The sequence below is a fragment of the Protopterus annectens genome, chromosome 14.part0 (assembly GCF_019279795.1).
Source record: "Protopterus annectens isolate FY-2018-M chromosome 14.part0, PAN1.0, whole genome shotgun sequence".
Taxonomy (NCBI): domain Eukaryota; kingdom Metazoa; phylum Chordata; order Ceratodontiformes; family Protopteridae; genus Protopterus; species Protopterus annectens.
The window spans coordinates 778,864,634-778,891,107 of record NC_056748.1 but is presented as its reverse complement, the minus strand read 5'-3'; the positions used below and the strand labels follow the sequence as shown (position 1 = coordinate 778,891,107).

Here is a 26,474-nt window from a genome sequence, read left to right as displayed (position 1 = left end):
ACAATGATGCTACAAGGTATGACAACTGTCAAAACTCTCTGTACCACAATTAAAGTGATTTTGCCAGTGGGACAATGACTCTCTGCACCCTGATACTTACATATCCTCATTTTGAGAGTACTGTAACTCAGACATGGCTGAATACTCAAAGTTACAATAACTTCAGACATCATATATATTTCCTCTATTTCTTTATACAGTCTAATTGTTCTGGTGACATCATTTCTGGTTCTCAGAGTTCCAACAAGAATTCCATTGCTGTGCCAAAATTGTGGCACTGTCTTGATGCATTCTCCTACCCGGAAAACCAAGGCAGGTATGACAAGTGTAAGGATACCACTACAGGTGGCCTCACCAATTATCTAAACAACAATTTGCAGAATAGCACACATTTTATCATTGTAAAACACTGTCCTGACAGACCTCACCATACAGTGTCCACAGTTACATAAATCTACAGCACCAGTGCTTGGAACAATGATGAAGCTGAGGTGTCGCCTTTCGAGAAGAGTCAGAATACAACAGCTAACTGTCCATCATGCACCGTGATGCAGCAATTTCCATTGCCAGACAATGTACATCACTGCAAAGCAAGTTACACCACCGGACTGCTGTCATCAGGACAGTAAAATGTATAAGCACACAGCAGGCAAACCTGTATCTCAACTTATGAGCAGCTGCACAAGGAAAGTAATTGCCACAAACATCCTGTCCATGACAGCAATTGCACAAAAATCTTCCCATATACCATTTCTGTGGAATACAAGATTATTCCAAATGCAACCACACCCAAAAGATAAGACCATGCCTCTGAGATACATCTGTGCAAGGACCAAGAATAAAATGCACTTCACTGGTTGCACATTGTGAATATCCATATCCTGCAACAGCATTCTAACACACTAATCTGTTGTGAAAACTTTATATGTGCTTTTCAGAACTACCTACTATGATACAGTGAAGTATTATATACTAGAATATACAATAGCATGGTTTAATATGAATTTGTTATGCAACATTCAGCAGGCCATGCTATACAAACAGTTTGTGACTGTGAGTAATACATGCATTCATCTCAGTATAGTTTCAGTCTCTGCTGGTGTTAAGTCACAATAGTAAGTGATATGCAAAATGGCTATGCATTAGACCCAGTACTGACTGGGTCCATTTTGGCCCTGCTTCCAAGTATAAGTATGCCTAATTTTCTTTTAAATACTGTTCAAATATTTTACCTAATGCAACTAAACAGTTCACCCAGTAAATAAGAAAGTTAGGTGAGATGTGTAATTACTTTTGCTTTCTTGTTTTTTCATAGAGGAGGTCCAGATTAAGTTAACTTGCTACTTAATACAGTTGCACTGCTGAGCTAACTCAGGATGTGATGATATGTGGTAAATGCTTAAAGCTTCAGCATGCTTATTTGTCAAAAAACATACTTTTGAATAGTTCCTTTTTTTGCTCATGGGGTTCACTATAATGACATTTTGGTTTGGGATCCTTTATTCTGAAGATATTTAATAAAAGGTTCAGTATGGACCCATTCCTCCTCTTCCACCTTTTATGTTAGATTTTTATTTCTGGTCTACCTCTTCTGGGGAGTTCAGCTATCACAGTCTTTTCAGATAGTTTTGGAGTTGTTTTCCAGTCTGCCTTCTACCTTAAGTTTGCTTGAAGCCTCCAGATGTTCCAGTCAAACTGCATTCAGTGATCTTTACAGTGGAAGACAAATTATGCAGAAAGCATAACGAGGCTTTATTAACATGACCCTTTAACAGTACTAGGCAGGTAGCAAATCCTTCCTCCTCCAATACAGTTTAGACAAACCGTTGTATATCATTCTTTCTACTTGACATCTCTCAGTAATCCTCAGTATAAGCCCATATTTATTAGACAGATTAAAACATAGCCCTTTGTCCAGATACTGCAAGAATTTTAACTATGAAGCATAATGTTGGGTTAGGAAATAGAGAAAGTTCCCTATAAAGGCCGTGCTCTCTGTTTAGAATAGCAAAGGAAGAGGGGTGCTTTTGATCAGTACACTTTAACTCAGTAGACAGGAAGTTAAGAAGACTTTAACTCTAACCCCTTCTGTCAATTTAGAATTCTCGTATAAGATTATCGGATCTATATTAGAACACCGAAAAGACCAGATGTCGAACGTCTGAAAACTCGAAAATGACGTTCATCAAGGTATTTTTTGTGCGATCGCAGTACAGTGAAGATCAGAAAATTTGCCCTTTCCTCACTGTAGTATGATCTCGGAGTCGGTATATATAATTAGCGGGGGGGGTACAGCCCCCCACAAATGCAATTTCGATGAATGGCATTTTCGAGATTTAAGCCATTCAACATTTAGTCTTTTCAGTGTTCTACTATAGAGCCAAACTTATCACCCTTAATTTTCTAGCCAAACATCCTTTGCTTGAATCATGTCCATTGTATATTCCATATCACGGTTTGTGCATGTTTGGATTTTAAAAATGAAAACAGTTGTTGGTCCAAGAATTCTGTCTTGTCATCACATGGACATTCTGAATCCAGGTGTGTTGCTCTCATTGGGTAGTCTTACAGTGCTTTGATTTCCTCCAGCACCATCTTTACCATTCGGTTTAGGCCATAAACATCCTTTCTCAAGATATATGTTTCCAGCATGCTGCTCAATCCGTAATGACTGGCATGAGACTGAATCTTTCCACCTTGATTTCCATCTGGTATGTAGATTTATTATGTTGCACGGAGAGGGTAGGGCATGTTTTACAGCGGGTTAATGTTGGAACCGCTGTTTTAAATACTTCAGCCTTGAAGTCTTTAGTGTGTTTACTGTAAGCAGCCATTTTTTTTATAGTAACAAGCCATTGCCTAGGCATGATACAAACGTGGATTAGACTCTGTGCCAAATTTTCAGAAAGCTTAAGTAGAAAGTAAGTTAGCATAAAGCCATCATCAAAACAGTATTACAGAATTAATGTTCACTATAGAAAATGAAGCACAGCAATAAACATTAGGAATGTAGTTTTCTTATCAGTGGGATAGCTCAGAATTAAGAACTGTCCTTCAAGGCCACATGCCCAGGGTTCAATACCAACTTCTGGTCACAGTCTGTGTGTACTCAGTATTAGCTCATTTATGAGTGGGTTTTCTGAGAGTACCCAAATTCCTTCCCACATCCTAAAACATAAGTGCTGATAGCGCTTTAACCAACTATAGATGTGTTATTTACCTTTGTTGTTGTGTTTCACATTTTGGCTGCAAAAGGTCCATGCATGCATAGCTCAGTTACCTAGCTAACAGTGGCAGTCTATATAAACAGTGATTAAATATCCAGGATTAATTCAAAAATGTTCTATTTTGCTAAGGTAAAATGTAGGAGTATTCAATATATTAGGCAAATATTTGTCGAGTGAATGATAATGTGTAATGCCTTATTGCTATGTGCAAATTACTTAAAGCCTGAATGTTATCAATATACATTTTTTAACATTTTAGACCTTGAAAAGACACCATGGAGAGTAAAACATGTAGCAGTCTCTAGAGCAAAATAAACATTTAATTCCAAAGAATCAGATGCAGTTGGTCACTACTCTGTTTTATATTTTGTTGGGTCTATACTAACTGCTTTAGCCCAGGTTAGCTATTTGACTATGCCTCATTTCTCATCTGGATACAATGTTTCAAATGCTGGGCGACTGACGCATATCTTTTTATACAGTAATATTGACAGATAAATATATGCCATTAAAAAGTCAACCATCGATCATTCCTTCTGTATTTTCTTTATTCCTGTACTAATTAGTTTTGTTTTAATTCTCCCATACAGTTACGTACTTCAGTCATAAGCAGTCATAATAGAAAAACAGAGTGATGCATCCAATTAAATCAAATCAGATTAGGTTTGTGGATCAGTTTATGATTAAGAACAAAATGTCAATTTTCTAGACTGTAGGCAATCTGATTTTCCTTTATCTTTTTGTCCAATTTGTATTCCCTTATCTATTTTGTCACTGGGCATAACTTTGTTACGCTTAAAAAATATAATTTATCTCTTTTGTTCTTGAAACCTGGTTCAAAAATGAAGGTCATATTGACAAAAACTAAAATAACCAAGGGAGTAAACATTATATCATACTGAATTAAATAAATTTCCTCTGCAATAAATGTTGTTGTTAGCATTGTCTGGAATGAGTCGTCCCTTTGACTTCAAACCACCTAAGTGAATTTTCTAAGATGGCCATCTTTTGACCTGAAAACTCATACATATCATCATAATGTCAACCTACCCCAAAATCTAGCAAACAAATTTATTCACACACACACACACACACACACACACACACACACACACACACACACACACACTCACACACACACACACGCACACGCACACGCACACACACACACACACATATATAACATGTACTAAACAATCCAAAAAATGATGTAATATGCTCACCACAGTGGTGCAACAGTTGTCGTTGCTTTCTCACAATAATTGGTCTCTTGTTTAGCTCTCAGCTGCGATATTTTATACGTGGTCTACATATCTTCCTTGCATGTGTGTGTTTTTTACCAGATGGTCCAGTTTCCTCCCCATACAAAAGGCATACTTTTGGTGAACTGGCAAACCTCCAAACTGCCCACAAGTGTAACTGTGCATGTGTTTACAGAGTGAAATAGTTTATGATTTGCATACTAAACTCTTATGTACACATATAAGCAATAAATGCACACAAACACACTTATGTGCATGTACAAATGCGTAAACACACACACGCACATCTATGCTGAAATGTCAAAGTACACAAGATTAGAAAGACAGATGATCAGTGCTGGCAAAACACACACACACACACACACACACACACACACACACACACACACACTCACAACAGATTCAAACCACCACTACTCTCAAAATGAAAACTAATTATTTTTGCAATATGTTAACCAAAACCACACCACTAACTCCAGACACACTGCTTGAATAATGGTAGTGTTATGGAAAGGGATTTTCGTAGGTTAAGGTGTAGGTTAGGGGTTAGGGGCAGAGGTGGGTTAGGGTTAACACACAATAAAGTGGTGTTGGGGGGGATTCCCTAGCCCTTACTCTAACCCTAATCCACAAACACTATTGCACATACACTCCCACACCTAAAGGCAAAACTATTGATATATCCAAAAGTTTTAGCATTAGAAATCCAACCGCCCCTACACAGAGTCTTTCTCCTTTCCACATCGCCAGCACTTGAGAAGTTCCCTAGGCATTTCACTATATCATCAAACCAGCGATTTTACATAGAGTAAACTATGTGAACACAAACAGTGTGTGTGTGTGTGTGTGTGTGTGTGTGTGTGTGTGTGTGTGTGTGTGTGTGTATATATATATATATGTGTGTGTGTGTGTGTGTGTGTGTGATATATATATATATATATATATGTGTGTGTGTGTGTGTGTGTGTGTGTGTGTGTGTGTGTGTGTGTGTGTGTGTGTGCATATATATATATATATATATATATATATATATATGTGTGTGTGTGTGTGTGTGTGTGTGTGTGCATGTGTATGTGTGTGTGTGTCTGTGTGCATAGAAGCTTTTTTATGGTATATATGTTGTGTATAAATAAAGTTTCTGATGAAACAGTGTTTCACTGAAATGGCTTTTCAGTCATTTGTGGCTAGCAATTTTTCTTTCAGTTAAATGTACTTTTGTTTAAATGATAAGGAACCACACAAACACGTACAGTATTTTTTAATACAGAATGCACACCATAATCATGTATTTCTAGTATTTATGTTATGACGCGCAACATTTAAATGAAGGCAGCATGCTACTGTATCACTGTACATTGTCCTAAATGGTTGTCTACAGTTCCTTCTCAGATGCTTACAACTCACAGAATATTTTAATTATTTTAATTTATTTTATTATTTGTTGACCAGATTTTTCCCATTAGGTTAGTGGCCTCTTTTCAGGGGAGACTCGAGCTAGTATTTATGCTGACTAGAGGAAATTTGAATAGAGTACTTGGGGGATTCCCCTACTCTTTTCCAGACAGTATGTGGTGATAAAGGCAGTTACCTGTGCTAACAGAAATGGAGGAGAAAGGCGGTAGTTGTGATGTTTTGCTGATAGCTGCTGAGCCAGAAAAAGAAGGTGTGGTGATGTCTGTAAGTATAGAAATTAATTAAATTGTTCCAAAATGCTTAGAGGACAAGGGACTGTTTTGATTTGAGGAGGAAGAACCAAGAGGCTCACAATCAGTGCATTATCAAGAGAGACTGTGGGAATAAAGATTGGAAAAGAAACAAAGAAAGCATTAATATTATATGCAGGAGAAAAGTGTAGAAATGTTATGAGAGGAGATGAGATGAGCAACAGCTGTTCAAAAGGTTTGCCAAAACAGACACACCAGGCTTGTGGAGTAGATGGTTCTAAGGATGTGTTCTCTAATGGAGCTTTAAAGGGAAAACAAGTCGTGAACAATGGCTGACGTGCTGACATGTCAAATGAAGCAGGCAGACACAGTGGGAATGGAGAAGTCCTGTGGAGCATAGCAGTACAGGAAATGGAAAAGCAGTACATGTGAAGGAGGAGTTGGGAAGTAAAGAAAGGAATTCAGGAGATAAAAGAAATGAACAGCTAACTTCAGAAGCAATATCAGCAAGATGTAAAAGGGGACATGTGTTAAGAATAAAATGATAAAAAAGGAAGAAGAGGCTATAATCAAATACGAAAAAAATGGACAACTAATATTACCTTTAACTTTTGATATCAAGGATATTAGAGCTTAACTGAAAATGTATTAAGGAATGTGGAAAAAATGTTTTAGTAGTCCCTATAGGGGGCTACATTTTACAAAATACAACAATGCAGTTAAAAGAGAATATATTCTGTACAGTTCAGAAAAGCAGATGTTAATGAAAATGAATCATTTTTCTTCTTTTCTGAAAATGTTAAAATGCATGAAAAGGCATAACTGATAATAGGAATGCTGGGAATGGGGTGAGTGATGTATGGGTAATCATGTGCTGCTTATTTTAAATATGATTATGGTTAATGACAAAAAAACTAGTGATAGATACTGTGGGCACCTTAAAGCATTTTTTTTTTTTTTTTTTTGCAGACTGGTGACATTTGGTTCAAGATAGTAACAAAATAAGGTGTGGGCAATGTTGAGAATTTCAGCATTCTCCAAAGAATTGTAAGCTACTGTGCATAAATTGTGGATGTGAGGGCTAAGTATGGTTTGATTACCCCGCTATTATGGAAGAAAGGACAGAGCGTGAAAGAGAGGATATAAAAGGAAGGTGTAGTGAATTAAATAGGAATGAAGGGAATGCAGAGTGGGTTGGGGAGGGGTTGAACAATTAAGAGACGCGAGTGAGGAGTTGGGAGGTGAAGAAAGTGGTGGAAGACAAGAATAGGGTGGTGAGGTAGTGGAAATAAATGAAGCAGTATTAATTAGAGTAGAAAATACATTTTTATCACTGAAAGAGGGGGAGATAGAAACAGGTTCAGAGAAAAATAAAATCTATAGGGCAAAGGATAAGAAGAAGAAAAGGAAGGCAGATGGCAGGAGTTAGTATGAATGCAAGAAAGGAAAGGTTGACATGTGGAATGGTTTAAGAAGGTTGAGACTGATATAATATATGTTTGAATACAAGGTGTATGGAGAAGGAAAAAGACAGATCTGAGTTATTGAGGATTCAACAACAGGGCAGGATGCATGCTCTAGTAAGAGCAGTATTGAAATATTAATATATTTCAATACCGCTGGTACTAGAATGGTGTTCAAATATTAATATTTTAGCTGTAATGATTGTGGTGCTGGGAAGACTATTAAATATGTGATGTAAGAGTTAATAACAGATGAGTAAGAATAACTGCATTGTATATATACATTAATGAGGGATACAGAAAAAAACAGGTTGAGGAGATAAAGTATGTAACTGTCAATATGAGTATTACAGAGATACAAGACAAACTGAAGGATGGAAAAGGGGAAATAATCCAAGACATGAAGGCAATGAGAGTAGCTGGGGAAATTGGTTTTAGGGGATGATGAGAAAATGAAGAATGTCTGGAAGCTTAAAAACAGACTTTTTAAAAGATAGGAAGGCAGTGTACAAAAACACCAGATTAGCAGAGTTTTCTGATCATGCAGCTGTGTGTGCTATGGCTGGACAAAAATAAGTTAGTAAAGAGTGAGGGGACTGAAAACACTAACAGGCAAGATACTAATGAAGGATTGCATGGGGATGTGAAAGCTATGTTATGCAGACATCTTCAGCCAATGTGGTCATCTTATAAAAGCTGGACAAACTTATGGGCTGTGTATAAAGAAACAAGGTATATACAGATGTAAATAGAAGAAAGCAAAAAAAATGAGAAAACAGCAATATGCTATAAAAAAGTTTTACAGGAAAATAATTAGTAAGTTAGAGCTGTGTAAAGAATGATATATAAGCTTAAGGACATAGCAAAGGTTGCGATGCATAAGCAAATATTTTTAGAAGGAAATTGTGAAGTTTTACATGTTTGGGAAAGTGGTAAAATATGTAGAAGGTAGAATGAAAATAACAGAAAACAGGAAAAGTACAATATAGCAATAACCCACGCCTGTGTGTGGGTAATGCTGGATTTACCCATGCTTGGCCCTCATGACCAAACAAAGCCAGCCATGGCTAAATCAAGCATTACCCACATCCAGCCATAGGTTATTGCTATTATAAAACATTATTTAAGAAAAAAAGTTACTTTTCTTAAATATGAGCAATCAGCATGCTCATTTATGAATGTTAATGGCCAGTCACCGTATAATAAGGGATAAACAAGGTGAAATTATGGAAGTAGTAAGAAGATATATAGAGAAGTAGCATTATAAAGGAAGAAATATGTAATGGGGTGATGCAATTTATGTGGCTGAAGAAAGTCAGAAAAAGAGATTTAAAAAAATCAGATTACTATAACATTGGGGAATGCAGATTATAAATTAGTTATGAGAATACTATGGTGCTTCTAAGCTCAGAAAGAAAAGTGCACAACATATTAGGGGCAAGAACAGTAAAAGCCCTTCTGGATCTACACCAAGTTTTCACATTGCTCTAACTGCCAAGTGCTGTAACTCCCACTAGCCTGATCCTACTTAATTACTTAGCACTCCCACAAAACCACGTGCTACTACACTGCATAGCCCTTGAATCTTAGCTCTAACCCTAAAACTTCCACACAGTTCCTAACCATAACCATTGCACTCGCTCCCCTAAAGACCCCAACTGTTTCATAAAACTTAAAACTCCACTCCCCCAAACCTAAAATCTATGCTCACTCCCTAACTCTAAGCTCCCCTTCTACTCCCTGAAGCTAAAGCTTCCCACTATAAACTTAAACCTTACTCTTAATCTTGACCTGAATCTGTAATCTATGCTGCAGCAGCCCCCAACTCCCTTCACACAGCTGCTGGCACCAGTCATTTGTCTGTGTTAAACCCAGTTGCTGTAACTAAACAAATAGAATTGTGAGTCTGGTGCTTTGACTCACTGTTCCTCCTTGTGATCTGATATGTAGATCTCTTCTTAAAAAAACACTTCATTAGTACCAATTAGCACTTCCTTTACCAGTCACTGTACATCATGAAGACACAGCTTACCACACTGTCTGTTACCAGCCTGATATCACTAGAAACCTGAAGCAATGGAAAAACAGCTTAGTGCATACTGACAACTGTTAGCTTCTTTCACTAGATGATTCTATATGTGAGAGTTGAAAGTATCTAATATTGGGGGCCTGCCTCTCTCATAAAATTGACTGCACCCAGCATGTTGTCAGTCCTGCTACATTACGCAACCACGCCCATCATGTCATAAAACAACAAATAAAAATCCCCGGCTCGGCCAAAGTCTTCTTAGAACAAAGTTTGGTATAATAGGCATACAACATGCACTGACAAACAAACAATTTGCACACATACTACATAAAACTACAAAAAAAGGTCACTCAGCTAATAAGAAGAAACAAGCTGCAAAACTGATATAACACAAAAACTTGGTAGAGAAAACCACTTTATAAAGCAAAGCTTTCGGACAGAACCCTTCTTCAATACTAAAACACTCAGCTAATAAGCCAAAGGCCTTAAGGCAACAACGTCAAGCCAATACATCTGCTAATATCTTAGTTATAGTTGACTCACTAGTCAGATGCACCACTTACCAGGCTGAGCAAAGACAGCGTGATAGTTAGCTACCATTTTGGTGCAAGGATCCAAAGTGTCATTATGACTTTCAAGTCCCTTCATCCTAGTTACACATATGACCTGGTTATTGTGCACGTGGGACCCTTCATCCTAGTTACACATATGACCTGGTTATTGTGCATGTGGGACCCTTCATCCTAGTTACACATATGACCTGGTTATTGTGCATGTGGGAGCGAATGACTTGAAACACACTTCCTTGGATCATAAGAAGAGGCGTATGATGGAACTACTGAACATGCATGTGAAACTGGTATGAAACTAGCCTTGAGCAATATCCTACCATCACTAAGAATGATGCCACAATACAATGAAATTATAATTGACTAACTATTGGCTTAGCTATTGGTGTCATTTCCAGGGAAGGAAATGATTGGCATCCCTAGCTGCTTTGCTAGGGATGGCCTGCACCTTTCTCTTCATGGCTTCTGTATATTATCCAGGACTTTGTCTTCCCCATAATGCCTTTTTAGGTACATAGCCAAACAAAATTATAAATAGCCATAGAGAAAGCTAAAGCTCTTATAGAATGAGCCTTGTCACTGCCTGGAAGTGTCTTGTTATGGTCAGAGTACAAAATGAAATACAATACACAACGTAAAGCGGTCCCCAACAACAACTCATCCAAAATAAGAAGTAACCGCAAACCACAGGCTAAGATGGACTGCATAAGACCATAAAGACTCCCAGTTCCATGAATATTACTGCATAAAAATCAATAAACAAATACATTTTGCTACTTGCCCTTTTAATTTTTAACAAGATGTAATGATTGGTTAATTGAGAATAATTTCAGGCTATATAAGGCCATTTATTTGTTCATTGATGTTAGATTCTGATGAAGTCCTGTCAAGCAGGATGAAAGTGCTCAATCACTTTGAATAAAGTTTTTTATGCAGTAATATTCGTGAAACTGGGAGTCTTTATGGCCAGACTACATCCAATTTGGTTGTTACCAATGGAGCAGGTGCTGTGGAAGCAGAAGTTTCTACACAGTCAGCTAGTGGAGCTTCTTGTGACATTGTGGTTACTTCAGATATTTCAGCTGCTGATATATCTGCGATGGGAGCTAGGCCCAAAACAGGCACTACATCTTTTCCAATAGTTCCCCAGCTACTTGTGCAGGTAAAGATGACAACTCCATGGAATATGAGGGAGAAGCCCACGTATTACAGGAGGAAGAGAAGGAAGCTGTCGATGGATAGCCTGCACTAAGAGGTACTGATTTAGTTGTTAATTTATATAGTAAGACATTGAAGTTACGAGTTTTAAATATAAAGGTTTATCATTTGTTCCTGCCAAATCAGTTAGACTAAGAGATGAAGTGATTAATTTATGGTTATTTGCAAGAACTGTTGCCTTACGTATTCGATTTGACAATACTGCAGCTAATAATCCTTTGCTTTTGCTCAAGAAACCTAGTACTTATATGCCCAGCAGCCATCCAGTTATAGAAACTTTTGTGGCTGTATGTGAAAGAGAGATTGAGGAAGTACTTCCTAATTCACACAGAGCTGGACACTAGCTTGTCATTACATGAGCGAGAAGCCTTAAATGATTTAATACATGACAAGGACATTACTGTAAGATCAGAAGACAAAGGAGGGGGGTATGGTGGTTTTTGATACTCAGAAATATATATGTCTGATATGCTGTTGCTGTTACATGCAGATGCAGCATACGCCACCTTATAGGTTCATAGGTAGGTACTAGGCTATCGGCCCAAGGGTCTACGTAAGCCTAGCCAGCAAGGTTCCATGGCTTACGCCACCCAAGAAAGTTATTTTCCTGTGCCACTGTCAAGCAGAGACACAGAAGTGATCCCCGGGGTGTATTTCCTATTTCCCATCCACTCATCAAGATTTTTCTTGAAGAGTGCTAATGAAGAACTTAGCTTGACATAGATGGGTAGCTTGTTCCAGAGAATACCTTGAAAAGATCTGAGCTGAATAAGCTCTTGGGTGATGTGAGCAAAGACTTGTATGATCTTTTTATGTCCAATATTATTTCTGCTGAGCTTTATGAATGTTTTCGTGTGATACATCCAGTTACCTAGTATCACAGGTCTACCTAAGATTCACAAAAATGTCACCAACCCCCCACCGCCAAGACCCATAGTAGCTGGTGATGGTTGGGTCACTGAACCCTTGTCTATTTGGGGTGAATTGCAAATGAGACCCCTGGTCGATTCTACTTCTACAGTACTCAAAGACACAGCACATTTTCTTGAACAACTGTATGAGTTTGAGAACACCTTGACTATTGACACCTACATTTTGGTAACACTGGACATTGTGATCTTATTTACCATTATTCCTAATGACATTGGTTTGGACTTTGTAATTATAATAAGAGGTTCTTTTTTCTAGAGAATGATGTTATGACATGTATTAGTCATTTGCTGATAATTATTCTGCATAATAATGTCTTTTGTTTTAATGACGTGATATACCATCGGTGCAGGGGTGTTGCCATGGGAACACCCTGCGCTAACAGCTATGCGAATTTGGTCTTGGCAGAGTGGGAGCATGAATTTTTTATAAATGCTAATAATCCATGGTATGAGCAGGTATTATTTTACCGCAGATTTGTTGATGACGTGGTCCTTTTGTGGGGAGGTAATGAACAACAGTTGTATGATTTTATAACACATTTGGAGTCTAGCACAGATTTTTTGCATTTTACTTCACATGTAGACATGAAATTTATTGAATTTTTAGATGTGAAGTTAGAATTAGATGCTGAAGGCTGACCACATCATTATTTTGCAAATCTAGCTGGAGGAATACATTGCTTATTAGAGAGAGCATGCACCCTGCACATGTTTTTCAAAACGTGGTCAAGAACCAAATTCTAAGAACTTCTAGATTATGCAGTAGTGAAGAAAATTTTCTGTCACAGAAAGGCAAAACTGTCCAGAATTTGATAGAGCGTGGTTATAAAGAAAAGGAGATATATGCAAGCACTGAAGATCTAGATGTTTTACGCAGGAATAAGGGGAAACCATGGTTCTCTGTTGGGTATGCCAACAATCAAAAGGGGGGGGGGCTTTCAGCCCCTCTTATGTCAGAGTCTCACACAGATTTAATAGTGACAGTAGATATATTTGTAACATTATACGTAATAATTGGAAATTGCTTTTAGCGGATGAACAGATAGGGAATATAGTTGGCTCTGTACCCTGCTTCAGTTATAAGAGGAATAGTAACTTGAAAGACCTATTATGTTAGAGACCAACTAATACACATAGTTTTAGATTTCCATCAGAAAAGAAAGGTACATACCCTAAAAAGATGCAAAGCATGTCCTTTCATCTTCTTCTTCTTCTTCTTTCGGCTTTTCCCGGTTAGGGGTCGCCACAGCGGATCACCTGTCCGCTCATAATTGGCAGTGGAGTTTTACGGTGTCGAGTTGCCAGCCCAATCTTCCACAGAAGGCACACACACACACACACACACGCACTCATGCCTAGGGCCAATTTAGAGTGTAATACTTTAAATAAATTTTCACATCCAAGTACACATAAGGTTTATTTTTATAAAGGATATGCTACATGCACTACTAGAAATGTAATATATATTACTATGTGCAACCATTGCACTTGCTTTTATGTAGGTAAAATGAACCAGATGTTTAAAAACTGAATTTTACAACATCAATATGCTATACGTAACAGTTTAGAACACAATGTTTTGTTTCAACATGTAGCACTTTACTCTGATCATAGCTTTTCCTTTATGGCCATAGATACCATCAACAAAAATGTTAGGGGTGGAGATTTGCAAAATGCCACTGAGGTAAGTGAAACATATTGGATAGCAGAACTGCGTGTGCATGTTCTGCCAGGTTTAAATGCTTTTATTCCTTTGAAACCTGGGCTGAAAGCTCAAAGACTGTGATCTGGTCATGTTAAACATATTTATGAAGTTTTATACAATTTTTATGTGTTATGGTTATGTCCTTTATATGCTTTTATATTTTATATATATTTTAGTATGTGTTTTCACATACGTGTATTTTTATTTGTTTTGAGAATGGGTTATGATGTATTAGGAAATGACATCTGCTGTTTTGTGCTTCACCAGGAAATTGCATGGGCCATTTGAGTTCTGCTGATTGGCTTATGACATTTTAAAAGTAGTATATATAGTTGTATGCATGTCAGTTAATGGTAGGATCTGATGAAGGAAATTGTTTTCTGAAAGTGCTTATTCGGTTACTAATAAATTATTTTATGCTTTTTGTCGTGGTGATCCTGCTGCTGTTTGCTTGGATATTTTTTTTCATTTTCTACAGAAGGATCTTTGGTTCCTGCAGTGCTGTGTTTTGCTGTTATACGATGGGACCATACACTTTTTTTCAGGAACCACTCCATTTTTCACATATGTAATCTGGCAAAGGGAATCATTTGATAGAAGCCATGAACCCTAGAATCCAGATATATTATCTTGCAAAATCTGAGATGGATTGGAAAAGCTCAGGAGCAAATTCAGATACAGATCTACCTTTTCCTGAGGAAGGAATGCCTTTTGCATGGAAGATCCAAATGCCACCCCAGAAATACTGTCTTGTGACTAGGAGTTAAGCAGGATTTTTAGATGTTGACCTGTATCAAAGACAGCATACCTCTCAACCGTCCCTGATTGTCAGGGATGTCCCTGATTTTGACTCAAAGTTTAGCTTTGTCTCTGAATCCCTTGTAACATTGGTGCCATCTGAACAAAAGGTGGTGAATTATACAGAATAAATAATGACAATAATTAAGAGCTGATGATTTATTTTACTGCAGGAAATGTACATTAATTCACATTCTCCAATACCGTTAATGTCTCAAGTTAATAGAACTAATAATTTAAAAGTGTCCCTGATTTTGTCTGTCTTTGTCTCTGATTCTCTTGCGAGTTGTCCCTCATTGGTTGACAGCTATGAAAGGCAGAGGAGGAGACTTCTTACCCTGACACTTTGAGAAAGACTCTGGAAGGAAAATAAGTAATCTAAATAAGGAAACATATGAATACCTTGCAGTCTGCAATGGGCTATCACTGGAGCTAGACACTGTGTGAGTAACCTTAGAGCAGTAGATAACCCAAAGGGTAATGCAGTGAACTGGAAATGAAAACCAGACAGATACCTCAGAAAACTTCTGAAATCTGTGGCAATAGGAATAGAAGGTGTTCCCAAAAAAAACAAAAATACAAAAGCTGAAAGGAGCAATGAGAGGTAACAGAGTTTATTTTGAACCATGCAATTTTCATAAACAAGTTGAGAAAGGATATGTCAAGAACTGGTCACTAAAAGGAATCCTTCTTTGGCACCAGAAAAAATCTTGAATGAAAAACCTTCCCCCATTGAGGGAGCTAGTTCTGTTACTCCCACAGAAAGCATATGGTTGATGACGGGGGGAAACAGGGAAGGTGGATTTGAAGTATAAGGCACAATCTCATGAAAAGGAGGGAAACCTCCCCACTGCTATTTATAAATCTCCTGAACAACTCAAACAGCTCATTTGTTGACACAGTCTGTCAAAAAGGAAGATGAAGAAGCAGACTCTGGACAAGTTTAAAGGAATTCTAGTGTGTGTGTGGGGGGGGGGACTGCTGTAATAGTTATTCCATATCATTAGACTGTCCCTTTTTTTGGGGGGGAAGGTTCCTCCTTTCTTCTTTGAACCTTCCTGTTCACAGAAAATTAAATATTGTGGAAGGTTCTCCCAGTGGGAAGACTGTTAGCAGGCTGTTGATCCTCTGAAGCCTGCAATCGGGGTGCTCTCTAACGGTGGCAGGAAAATATTGACATTTCTGGTGCCCAGGCGGGTTTTCTCCACTCAGGAGCTCAACTTTGGCACATGTGGGCGGTGCCCAACAATTTGTAAGACTGACTGACTGTCACATCCTTGGCAGAATATAAAGCATACAGTTAAAGCTACTACTGAAGCGATTTATTCAAACACCTACTGTTATGGTAAGTTTACTTACACAGGCCTTGCAGTTAAGGCTACTGCAGCAGAAATTTAATGAATGAACATCTGAGTGGTAGTTCTGAGGTTTAAAAACTGTGAGATGAAACCCCCCCCCAAAAAAAAAGAACACTACCATGACCCCTCTCCCCTTCTATCTCTGTCTCTCTTTTCCATCAGGCATGGCAGACAAAACAACAAGGTGACAACTGGAATGCTGTTTGCAACATGTAGGATGTAGTATTGCATCCCTGCACTTGAAAAGTGCTCTGGCAACTGTTAAAGCAGTCTGCAATTAATTAGTCTTATTTCAAAAATCCTTAAACTTTCATTATTACCAGTTTAAAAATGTATAATTCCTGTTCTGAAGCCATGGAAATGAAGTATATCAGCATGAATGGCTTTAATTTAGCATCTGCTGTCCACAGAAATTATAAGACTTAAACATTAGAAAACATTCCGAGGAGGAAAGAAATTTTGGAGTGATAAACCCAGCAAAATTTTATATCTAAATAACTTACAATTATACAGCTAGAGTAATGACAGTAACTCATACCTGTCAACTGTACAGATTTTCGCAGAATGTCCAGATTTTTGCCTTATATTTTTGGTCCATTTTTCATAAAATTGTGGCTTTCTGGCAAATTAATAGCAAATCATTAAAGACTGAAGATAGAAAATAATGATAGACATTTGAGTTTTAGACTTCATACCCTTCAGAAAATTTATGCTAATGCAAAACATGTTATTCTATCAACTTTCTAAGTCTGTAAGAGCAATATTTCAAAATTGTCCCTATTTGTACCACTTTTTTATGGTTTTGGTTCATAGCTTCATAGGTAGGTACTAGGCTATCAGCCTAAGGGCCTACATAAGCCTAGCCAACAAGGTTCCCTGGCTTACGTCACCCAAGAAAGTTATTTTCCTGTGCCACTGTCAAGCAGAGACACAGAAGTGATCCCCGGGGTGTATTTCCTATTTCCCATCCACTCATCAAGATCTTTTTTGAAGAGTCCTAATGAAGAACTTTGCTTGACATAGATGGGTAGCCTGTTCCAGAGTATGGGAAGTCTCTGGGACAGGAATCTATCCCTCCAGCATGCCCTGTTTATTGTGGTGTCAAGGTTTAGGTCCCTAGAGCATGTAGCTCAGACAGATTGGGATTTCTTTAGGTGTAGCATGTCCAACAGCTCTGGGTTTGACATAGCTTTATATGTTAGGCAGAGATCACCTCGGAGTAGGCGATATGCTATGGAGTAAAGCTGGAGTTTTTTGAGGCGGTCAGTGTAGGGCATTTGTTTGATGCCAGTAATCCTTTTTGTGAGGTACTTCTGTGGCCTTTCCAGCTGCTGCAGATGTCTTGTGAGGTACATTCCAAAAGGGGCGGTGTACTCTATAATGGGTCTAATGAGTGTTGAGTAGAGGGGAACAATGACCTCTTTTTTCCTGGATGAGAACCCTTTTATGATGAGGTGTGCCACATAGAAGGACTTCCTGACTACTGTGGTGATGTGACTATCAAAGGAGAAATTACTGTCCACCTGGGTCCCAAGGTCTCTTATCACGCATTCAGTGTTAAGTAGATTGCTGCCTATGTGGTAGTTCATGGGTACAGAGTTTTTACCAAAGGGGATGACACTGCACATTTTGGCATTGAGCTTGAGGCCATGGCTCTGACACCAGGTATCTGTCTCAGCGAGGCCCTTCTGTAGGATGTCCACATCATTTGGGGACTTGACTATGGCTCCTAGTTTGCAGTCAAATGAAAACTTCATTAGCTAGAGGCCTTCTATGTTAGCTTGTACTTCAGAGAAGTAGATACCAAATAGGAGAGTTCCCAGGACGGAAACCTGTGGACTGTGGTTTGTCCAGATTTGTTACTCTAAAAGGTTGAGAGGTATACAACCTTGTTCACAGCTCAGTATATAATAAGTCTGTGTGAGTGTATGCTTGTGCATGTATGTGTGTGTCTGTCTGTCTGTCTGTATGCACCACAGAGGTCTGCCTGGCCATGTAGTGGATCATAGCCTACCACTATGTACACAAGAAGCGTAATGTTAGATGCCCAGTGTATTTCTCTTGGTATGCACACTAGACACATGTTAATTACTGACAAATAGCCTGGGGCATTTACTCACATAAGGTACTGTTTTCTCAAGAGCACAAAACACCTCTTCTGTTACTTGGTATAATGCAGACAAAAATAAATTGCTGCACTGTGCTCTTATATTAGTGTGCCATTTACGTCAGCCCATGGTGGCACACTGAGTACCAGACATTCTGAGTAACACATCAGTCTCTGCTTTGACAAAGCCCTCCTCCATCCTTCTGATATTCAGCATTGGGAACATTTGTAAATCCAGCTGTCTGTTATTAACTATTCATTCCATTATTTTTAGAAGGACTGCTATATAACTGACTTTTAATTTCCTATCCTTTTCACAGTCCTTCATTTGGGACACTACCTGCTATATTTTTAATCATATACTTCAACAATAAACAAAGATCTTGGAAATAATTCTTTAAATGGTCTACCAAGCAGTTATATGTATTTGTTTCATAATTTTTATAGTAAGCAATGAGGCCTCTGAACATTTTCTCTGCCTCATCCATCTTATCACTAAGTCCCCAACTCCTACACCATCGCTCACAACATAGTATTCTTCCTTTCTTCTTCTCAGCTGGAAATAAATACCAAGGAAGAAAATTCACGTCACCATTGAAAAGTCTTACGGATAAAGATTGTGTCTAGCCTGGTCACTGGCCACACCCTTCTGTGATGACAGCAGGCCTTAAAGGCACCACCACTATGCTACCAGCTTATCCTTTCTATGGTTCATGACATGGCATGTATTTGGCGTCAGAACATAAACTTCATATCTCAAGAAGGAGTAACTAAACTAACACGTCGTCATATGCAAAGAGGAAGGAGGTAAACTGTATGACCACTTCTAATATGTTAAATCCTCTAAAAGTCTACAAACGTTCTAACCACACCAAACAGAAAGGAAGGCTAGTATAACAGACAAAAAAGGAGAAAATGATTCATAAATGGTTTCATGTAGGAATGCAGCAAAGATAGTTATAGTAAAAATAAATGTACTTCCTAAACTTGTGTATTTTGCATGAAATGTCCCTGGGACTACTGACTTCTATGATATCCTTAGATCTGTACGGTTTCTGTTAAGATCAATGTTTAATCTTCATCACCATGTGTTATATATAGAGCAAGGAGGATTTGTCTTTCCAAATATATTGAACTATTCACAAAAAGCCCTAGTATAATGTGCATTCCATTTAACAAATCCAAAATGTGATGTCACACAAAAGGATCTTTATGTCCAGTACATCAGTTCTATGATTTTACTACAAAACCAGAAAATAATTACCTTTCCACTATAATTCAAACATAAATCCTTGCAACAACCTGTAATTCAATACAATCATGTATTCATATTTGTTTTTGTCTCTTAATTGTACGTATTAAATTTATATTATATTATGTTTTACATTCTTATAATTATATACATAATAAATGGGGAATGAATGGATTGAAATGTTGATCCAATTTCATGTTAACTAGGTAAGCCTACTGAACATACATGTCCCTTTTTAGAGGGGAACTGGGAGCACTGTCTAGTTAAATGACTTGCTAAGAGTCATTAATAGGTAAATAGAGGCTGAGGGAATCAAACCTAGACTACAGGAAGCAGCTCATTAACAGTTCTGAGCCTTAATCCTCTATCTGTTAACTGTGAGAAAAATGTTACATGATAACATGCATCTTGCACTGGACAAAGCCAAAATTTCCGCTACCTGCTAAAAGCTTGCTATATGGTCACCAAATAGGACAACAAACAGTATCCAGAATAGAAATAATTACAAATTGATACAAGATGTCAATGTTTGATCTAGTTAAATTAAATGAAAATACACTTGGAGCAATATCTGTCAAATAATTATCTTTTAATTTAACCAGAAATATTAAAAATATCCCTTACAGCAAATATTAGAAACTATCAGGGAGCAATGACAGAGTTCACAACTAAAGAAAAAAGTCTCATACTTAAAGTACTATATAAAATATATGAGGACCTTACTGGAAAATGTATTTGAAGATTTCTACATAAATCGGATCTATATAACATAGAACAAACTATTTAACAAATACCTATTCGTTGAACTCTAGTTGTGAAAAGCTCTATCCATTGAATGACATTTTAAGCCAAAGTTTTCCAAGGAAAATAACCACTAGGCCAACCAGCCATCATTGAAAAAATAACAATATTTAACACTCCCTAACTAAATACACCAACTCCAAGATCGCACTACAGTGGGGAAAAGGGCGAATTTCCGATGATGGTCAAGTGTTTTTTCCCCCTTGGAAAAATTTCACTTAAAAGAACATTCAATGGATTAAGGCTTTGACGAATAGGGTTTGACAAATAGGTTTTTCAACAAAGTGAAGTAGACCCCATAAATCAGTTTTCAAACCAGAGTCTTAACATTTTTTTCTCTTCCAATAATCCCAAATGATGGAGATGTCTAACCATTTCAAAGGTACTCGCACACATCTATTTTATAGCTGTTTTTCTTTACTGTGCTTATGATCACAAATCCAAACCTTCTACAATGCATATGGTTATATAATTTTAAAGTACATATGCAAATTGTGCTTTTTCATAGACCTAGTCGGAAGTGTTACCAAACCAGCAATACCCTTTGCTATGGATTTATTAGCACTGGCATGAAAAACATTACTAGACTATGGAATCAATACGAACAGACACAATAAATGAATGGCAAATAACTGTGAGATTTAAAATGTACTAATTTCAAGGGCTACTAGAAGTTATCTTTAAAATCAGTCACATACGCTAAAGTTGTGAGATGAAAAATAAGACTCTTGCTTTAAAACACAAAAAATACTCATTGTTCAGTGATGGATCAGCGCGACATTTTAATTTTGTGTTGAGTGTTAATGTCTGAGATGTTGATGCAAAGTTAATCTTAAACCCATATAGTAATCTGAAGAATACTAGATGCTAAATACTTCATGCAACCCCTTTACTCATCCATGCTTTTAGAACAGGCAGAGTGAATATATTATTAATTATGTTGTTGTTGTTGTTAATCTAGCTTAATACTTGTACTGCTTGGTTAACTTCACTGTGGCTGGGATTCAGAAAGGAATGCTGCCAGTGGTAAGCCCTAACATTCACAGTTTCCCACTGATAATAGCCCTTTATTCTGCACAGTCACAGTGGAGGGCTGTCTCCATGGCCATTCTGACTGCATGGATGGTCATTTTAATGAGTATAGCCGATAAGCTGCAGTCCTTCATTTTAGTCAACAGGGCAATCACATAAAAGGCAAGATCAGGTGGCTGTCTGCAGAAAGATAATGGTGGGGGAGTGTGAGTGTGTGTGTAAGTGTGGCAGCAAGTGTACATTTCTGTGGGTTCATGCTTTTTGATTGAACAGTAAGAATATCGAACCAGCTTTTATGCTGGTTGCTGGTATTTGTGGGGAATGGGAGTTTGCCTTTTCCCCAGTGTGTGTGTGTGTGTGTGTGTGTGCGTGTGTGCATGTGCATGTGTGTGTGCGTGTGTGCATGAGAAAGAGAGGTTCTGAGTGTATTCGTGTCTCTCTACCTGGGTGGTTACACTTGGTGCACTAGTTATGTGATTGTGTGAGTAGGTGGGGGGGTGAATGGTGACTGTGTCAGAATACAGTCATGGGGGAAAGTGTCTCTCAGTCTCTCACACACAGACATTCACTATATGAGTGTGTGTGTGTGTGTGTGTGTGTGTGTGTCTGGGGGGGGGGGGGCTGCCATAATTCTCACTTCTCCTAGACTAATAAGCAAAACCTGTAATACTGTGAGTGACACATTAGACACCATGACCATGTATTAAATGTTACTTTAAGTCAAGGAAGTATTTAAACCAACAGGTTCTGCATCAAGAAGAACTTTCTGAAAAATAAGTATAATACCCTAATGTCTGGCATTACTCATTAATTGGAATTGGCTGGGATTTATAAAGGATGAGGCATTTATAAGAGGAAAAATCAGGGGTGTTTTGCAAAATCAGTGACAGTTGAAAGGTATAGGGGTGTGTCCATGTGACTGTGTCTGTATGAGTGTGGTTGACTGAGTACATTTATGGGGGGAGTGAATGGGGGGGGTACCTATGCCAACACAATGCATGGGTTGCCAGTGGTGATTAATGCAGAAAAGTGCTGATTAGTACTAGCAGTATTACCACTAGATTCAAAGACATGCAAATTAGCTAATAACAAGGTCTTTCCTCATTGTGAATAACATATCTCTGAACTGTATTTTCAGCAATCAGAGTAACTTCTGCAGTCAAAATCAACAGTTTCTGCTACTTCTCTGTTTCTAAATCTTGACATGTGATGGTAAAAACAATGCAGTTTCATGTTAACATAATATAACTGATGCATAATGTTTAAAATCAACTTCCTTACTTACTTCTATTTCCCATCTTCCTAACCCACTTTGGGTTAGTTTTCAACTCTGTATTCTATGCATAATTAATACCGAAATTCAGAAGGCATGACATGAAACAGTTTTTGTTTGGAGTTGCATAAAGCAACTATAAGACAAATAGCCATGAAACAGCAGAAAGCTATTCTGTGTAATGTAATCAGGAGTAAGAGTGCATATGCCATAAGACATCCCTCTTTTTCTGGAACTGTAAATGAACTGCACTGAATAAGCATATATTCACGTCAGAACTGCAAGCATATATGTGAATAAATTGGCTTTATTTATAATTACTAATATAGTGCATGGACATGTGTAAATGAGTATTTTTATTTGAAATATGGTAAGCTGTGTTTTGTTTCAAAGTAAGAAACAGGTTGCATTTCTTTCACTTTAACTGCTGGAAAAGTGAACACCAAAGGATGAACTGTTTACACAGTTATATTGATCTGAAAGGTCCTTCAATTTCCAAGCAAGCTATGTTATCACAAATCATTCCTTAAGCTGTGGTCAGCACCTTGTAAAACAGGCACTTGTTAGCATGCAAACTGTTTTTTTTTTTTTGTGTGTGGGCCTTGCTCACTGCTTAACCAGGAAATAAATATAAAGTGAAGTACTGTGGAGCCCTGACGTAATGCCTATGAAACAGATTCTTGACTGTTGGTCGACAACACCCCAGGGAGCTGCACAACACATGCTGCAGGGTATATGGGTCACTGTTGTGCAGCTGACCTAATGAGTAAAGCTGGAGACTTGAAATATAAAGTGGCACTGGATAAATTTTATTTACAGTTACAGTGACTCCTTAAATGCTGCAGATGATCTGCAGCAAGATACACACACATACAGACACACACACACACACACATAACATACAAAGGAATTGTTCACCAGCAATGTGCATACCTGGAAATTTCCAGCCTTGCTTATTTTTAACTAGTCATTTTTAATATGTACTCTATTTTATCTAATTATATCTACAACTGCTAGTTTTTATATTTATCTCGCTTCAAACCTCCTTCTCCATGCATCTACTGTTATACCCTATCACCACTCACTTTTCTTTTGGGTTCTAGCCTTCTTATGCTTGAAATAGCAGGATGACAGGAAGAAACTGTCAATAATGATGCTTGGTTATTTCTTCTATAAAGCTGCTTCCCCCAAATATGCCTTAGGGGCTGCATGCACCAAATGCCATACACAATCAAGCAAAACTGAATGGACTGGTAATCCTGACATCATTTTTGCCCCATAGACTGCTGCACTTCTAGTGTCCACAAGGGGTCAGCACCATTGTAGCACATCAATCACTTTCCCTAAGATAAGAAAGCTGATCATTATTAACCTCCTTGCCAACTCCCCTTACCTACTGATACCGTATCTCTTTGTTTGAGAACTGAGTAAACCTAATGTTCTAAAACCCTTTAGAGTCCCAACTTGATCCAGAAGTCAGGCAAAATATACAATAATAAAGCAGCCCAAAATGTAAAGCCAGTGATAACACATACCCCAGACAATCAAAATATACACGAGGAGACATATTTCCTAATACACAAGTATTAGCGAGAGAATGCGGTGGTGGTGGTGCTGCGGTAGCGTTGTCGCCTTACAGTAAGACGCTGTCCGGTTCGATTCTCAGCTAGAGCGTCTTCTGGGTGGAGACATGCGTGAATGGGCGTACCTTCATTGAAGGTTGTGCGTCAGGCTGGTAACTCGGCACGTAAAAATCAACTATCAATCATTAGCGGACCGGAGTTCTACTGTGGCAAACCGTAACCGGGAAAAGCCGAAAGAAGCAACAACAAGTATTAGAGAGAGAAACTATAACGTGTAAAACATTTAAGCTCTTGAAAATGTAATTGTCATATTTAGGTATCCTGTCCCAATGATGCCTGACATTTAAGGCTGGCTAGAACTAGTCTGACAATTCAGTTTAACTGTTAAAGAATGACTATGAATCCTGCTGGTTTCATGCCTATATGAATAAAAGCAATGTTTAATAAATCATAATAAAATCACCAAAGCACTAACGAACAGTGCTTATTTAATGAACATGCATGTATTTAATGATCAGTTGAATATTTATCCCAAAATTATTGCACTACATTCCAAACTACAATGAGAAAAAGGACGGGGCCATTGTGGATTGCTAAATACAAATTAAAGGCATAGTGAAATGACAATTGTCTGTGTCTGCAAGAATGTTGATAATGCAATATAATATTAATGAAGCACCTGAGAATGCACTATGGAATGGGGAAAATGAAATACTTACCTTCAACTTTTTTTTTTGACAAAATCAGAATTATCACATTTGTTTCATAGATTCCTGGGATTTGTGGACAAAAGGCTATTAGACTGACATAGCAGAACAGTGGAAGTAAGGAGGTTTCTCCGTAGCCCCAATGCTGTACAGTGTTGGAGTTAATATACTTAAAGCTGTGGGGGTATAGAAGGGTGCTGCAAAGAACACTGTTTTCATATTTTGTTATAGCCAATGATGTCTGACTCTGACTATTTTTCCTGGTGGAAGCAATTTGTTTTAATGATAACTAGCCATTTATCCAAGGAAAATATCATAAGAAAATAGGTTTTGTATATGAAATGCAATGCCCAAGAAGTGGGTTACATAGGGTGCTGATAGTACCAAACAAAACCAGGACAAACCCGGGTTAGAGGAGGACAACAGCAAAAGTGAGAAGGACAAGGAATAAGACAATTGTGCAGGACGTGAGATGTATACTCAAGGTGACCTTAGAAAGCAGTTGTTTTCCCCTAGTGACTTTCCTGATTGTTTGCAGACAAAGCTGCAGTTCTATATATCCTGTCACTTAGATTAACTTCCTGTCTTAAGAGATTTCTTCAGTCAAATACTTAAGAGATTTGCAGTAAGGAAGAAACATTTCTCAATGTTATTAGTATATGAGAGTTCAATGCTAAGAATGCTTATTTTTAATATTATTTCTGCTGTGATGCTTTTTTCTGCATTTCTTTTCAACACCTTCATCATTATAATTCTTTAAGATACAACAGATAATTTCAGTTTACATTATTGCAGGCTATGGACAGTAGTTTTATTGCATTTCATGGAAGGTATTATTTTGTTTGAAATGTACAGATGTCATAAGAAACTTGTTCCGACATATGAAAGCGCTTCTACTCGTCGTTTCCAGAATGGAAGGGTAGACAATATCCGTTCATCAACCCCCGAAGCACTGGTATTTGTCAAAGCAATGACTGATGGGAAAATATCAGTACCAGTAAGGAATATATATTTTTTTTTTACTTCCATGCTTGACTTCATTATTTAATACTTGAAAAACATTTCTAAGCTAATCCATGGCTCTCAGATGTTTTGTTGAGTGTAAAGTTTTTAGTTCTGTCACTTAATAATGCCTTAATAAGAACATGAGTCCACAAATCACAACTGGAAGCTTCTTGTTAATCACCTTTTATGTTATCATTTTTATAGCAGTATCCCCAAAAGGGGATATAAAAGAGCCAATAAGAAACATATACATATGCAGCCAATGCTTTGTGAAAATACACATATATGTTCTTATTTTTATGTATATATTTCTCTGTGATATGTGCATAACTGAGAGAAAGTGTAGGTGAAATTTTCAACTGTGCTTATGAACCTTGTCTTGTGGTCAGGCATCTGCATAATATGTTAACAGATGTACTTTAATCATGGCTTTGTCTCCATCTCATTCTCACCACCCCCTCTACCACCCCCTACCCCTCCCCCCACACA

The 26,474-nt window shown here is 37.8% G+C and overlaps 1 protein-coding gene across 2 annotated transcripts in view; it reads left to right on the top strand.

The window, feature by feature from the left end:
- CHAT (choline O-acetyltransferase) overlaps positions 1 to 26,474 on the top strand; it is a 683,939-nt gene that overhangs the window by 563,694 nt on the left and 93,771 nt on the right. For both annotated transcript variants that reach the window (XM_044056519.1, XM_044056518.1), the window contains exon 12: positions 25,836 to 25,977. In XM_044056519.1, the coding sequence (XP_043912454.1) occupies positions 25,836 to 25,977 (142 nt within the window). The remainder of the gene's footprint in view (positions 1 to 25,835; positions 25,978 to 26,474) is intronic.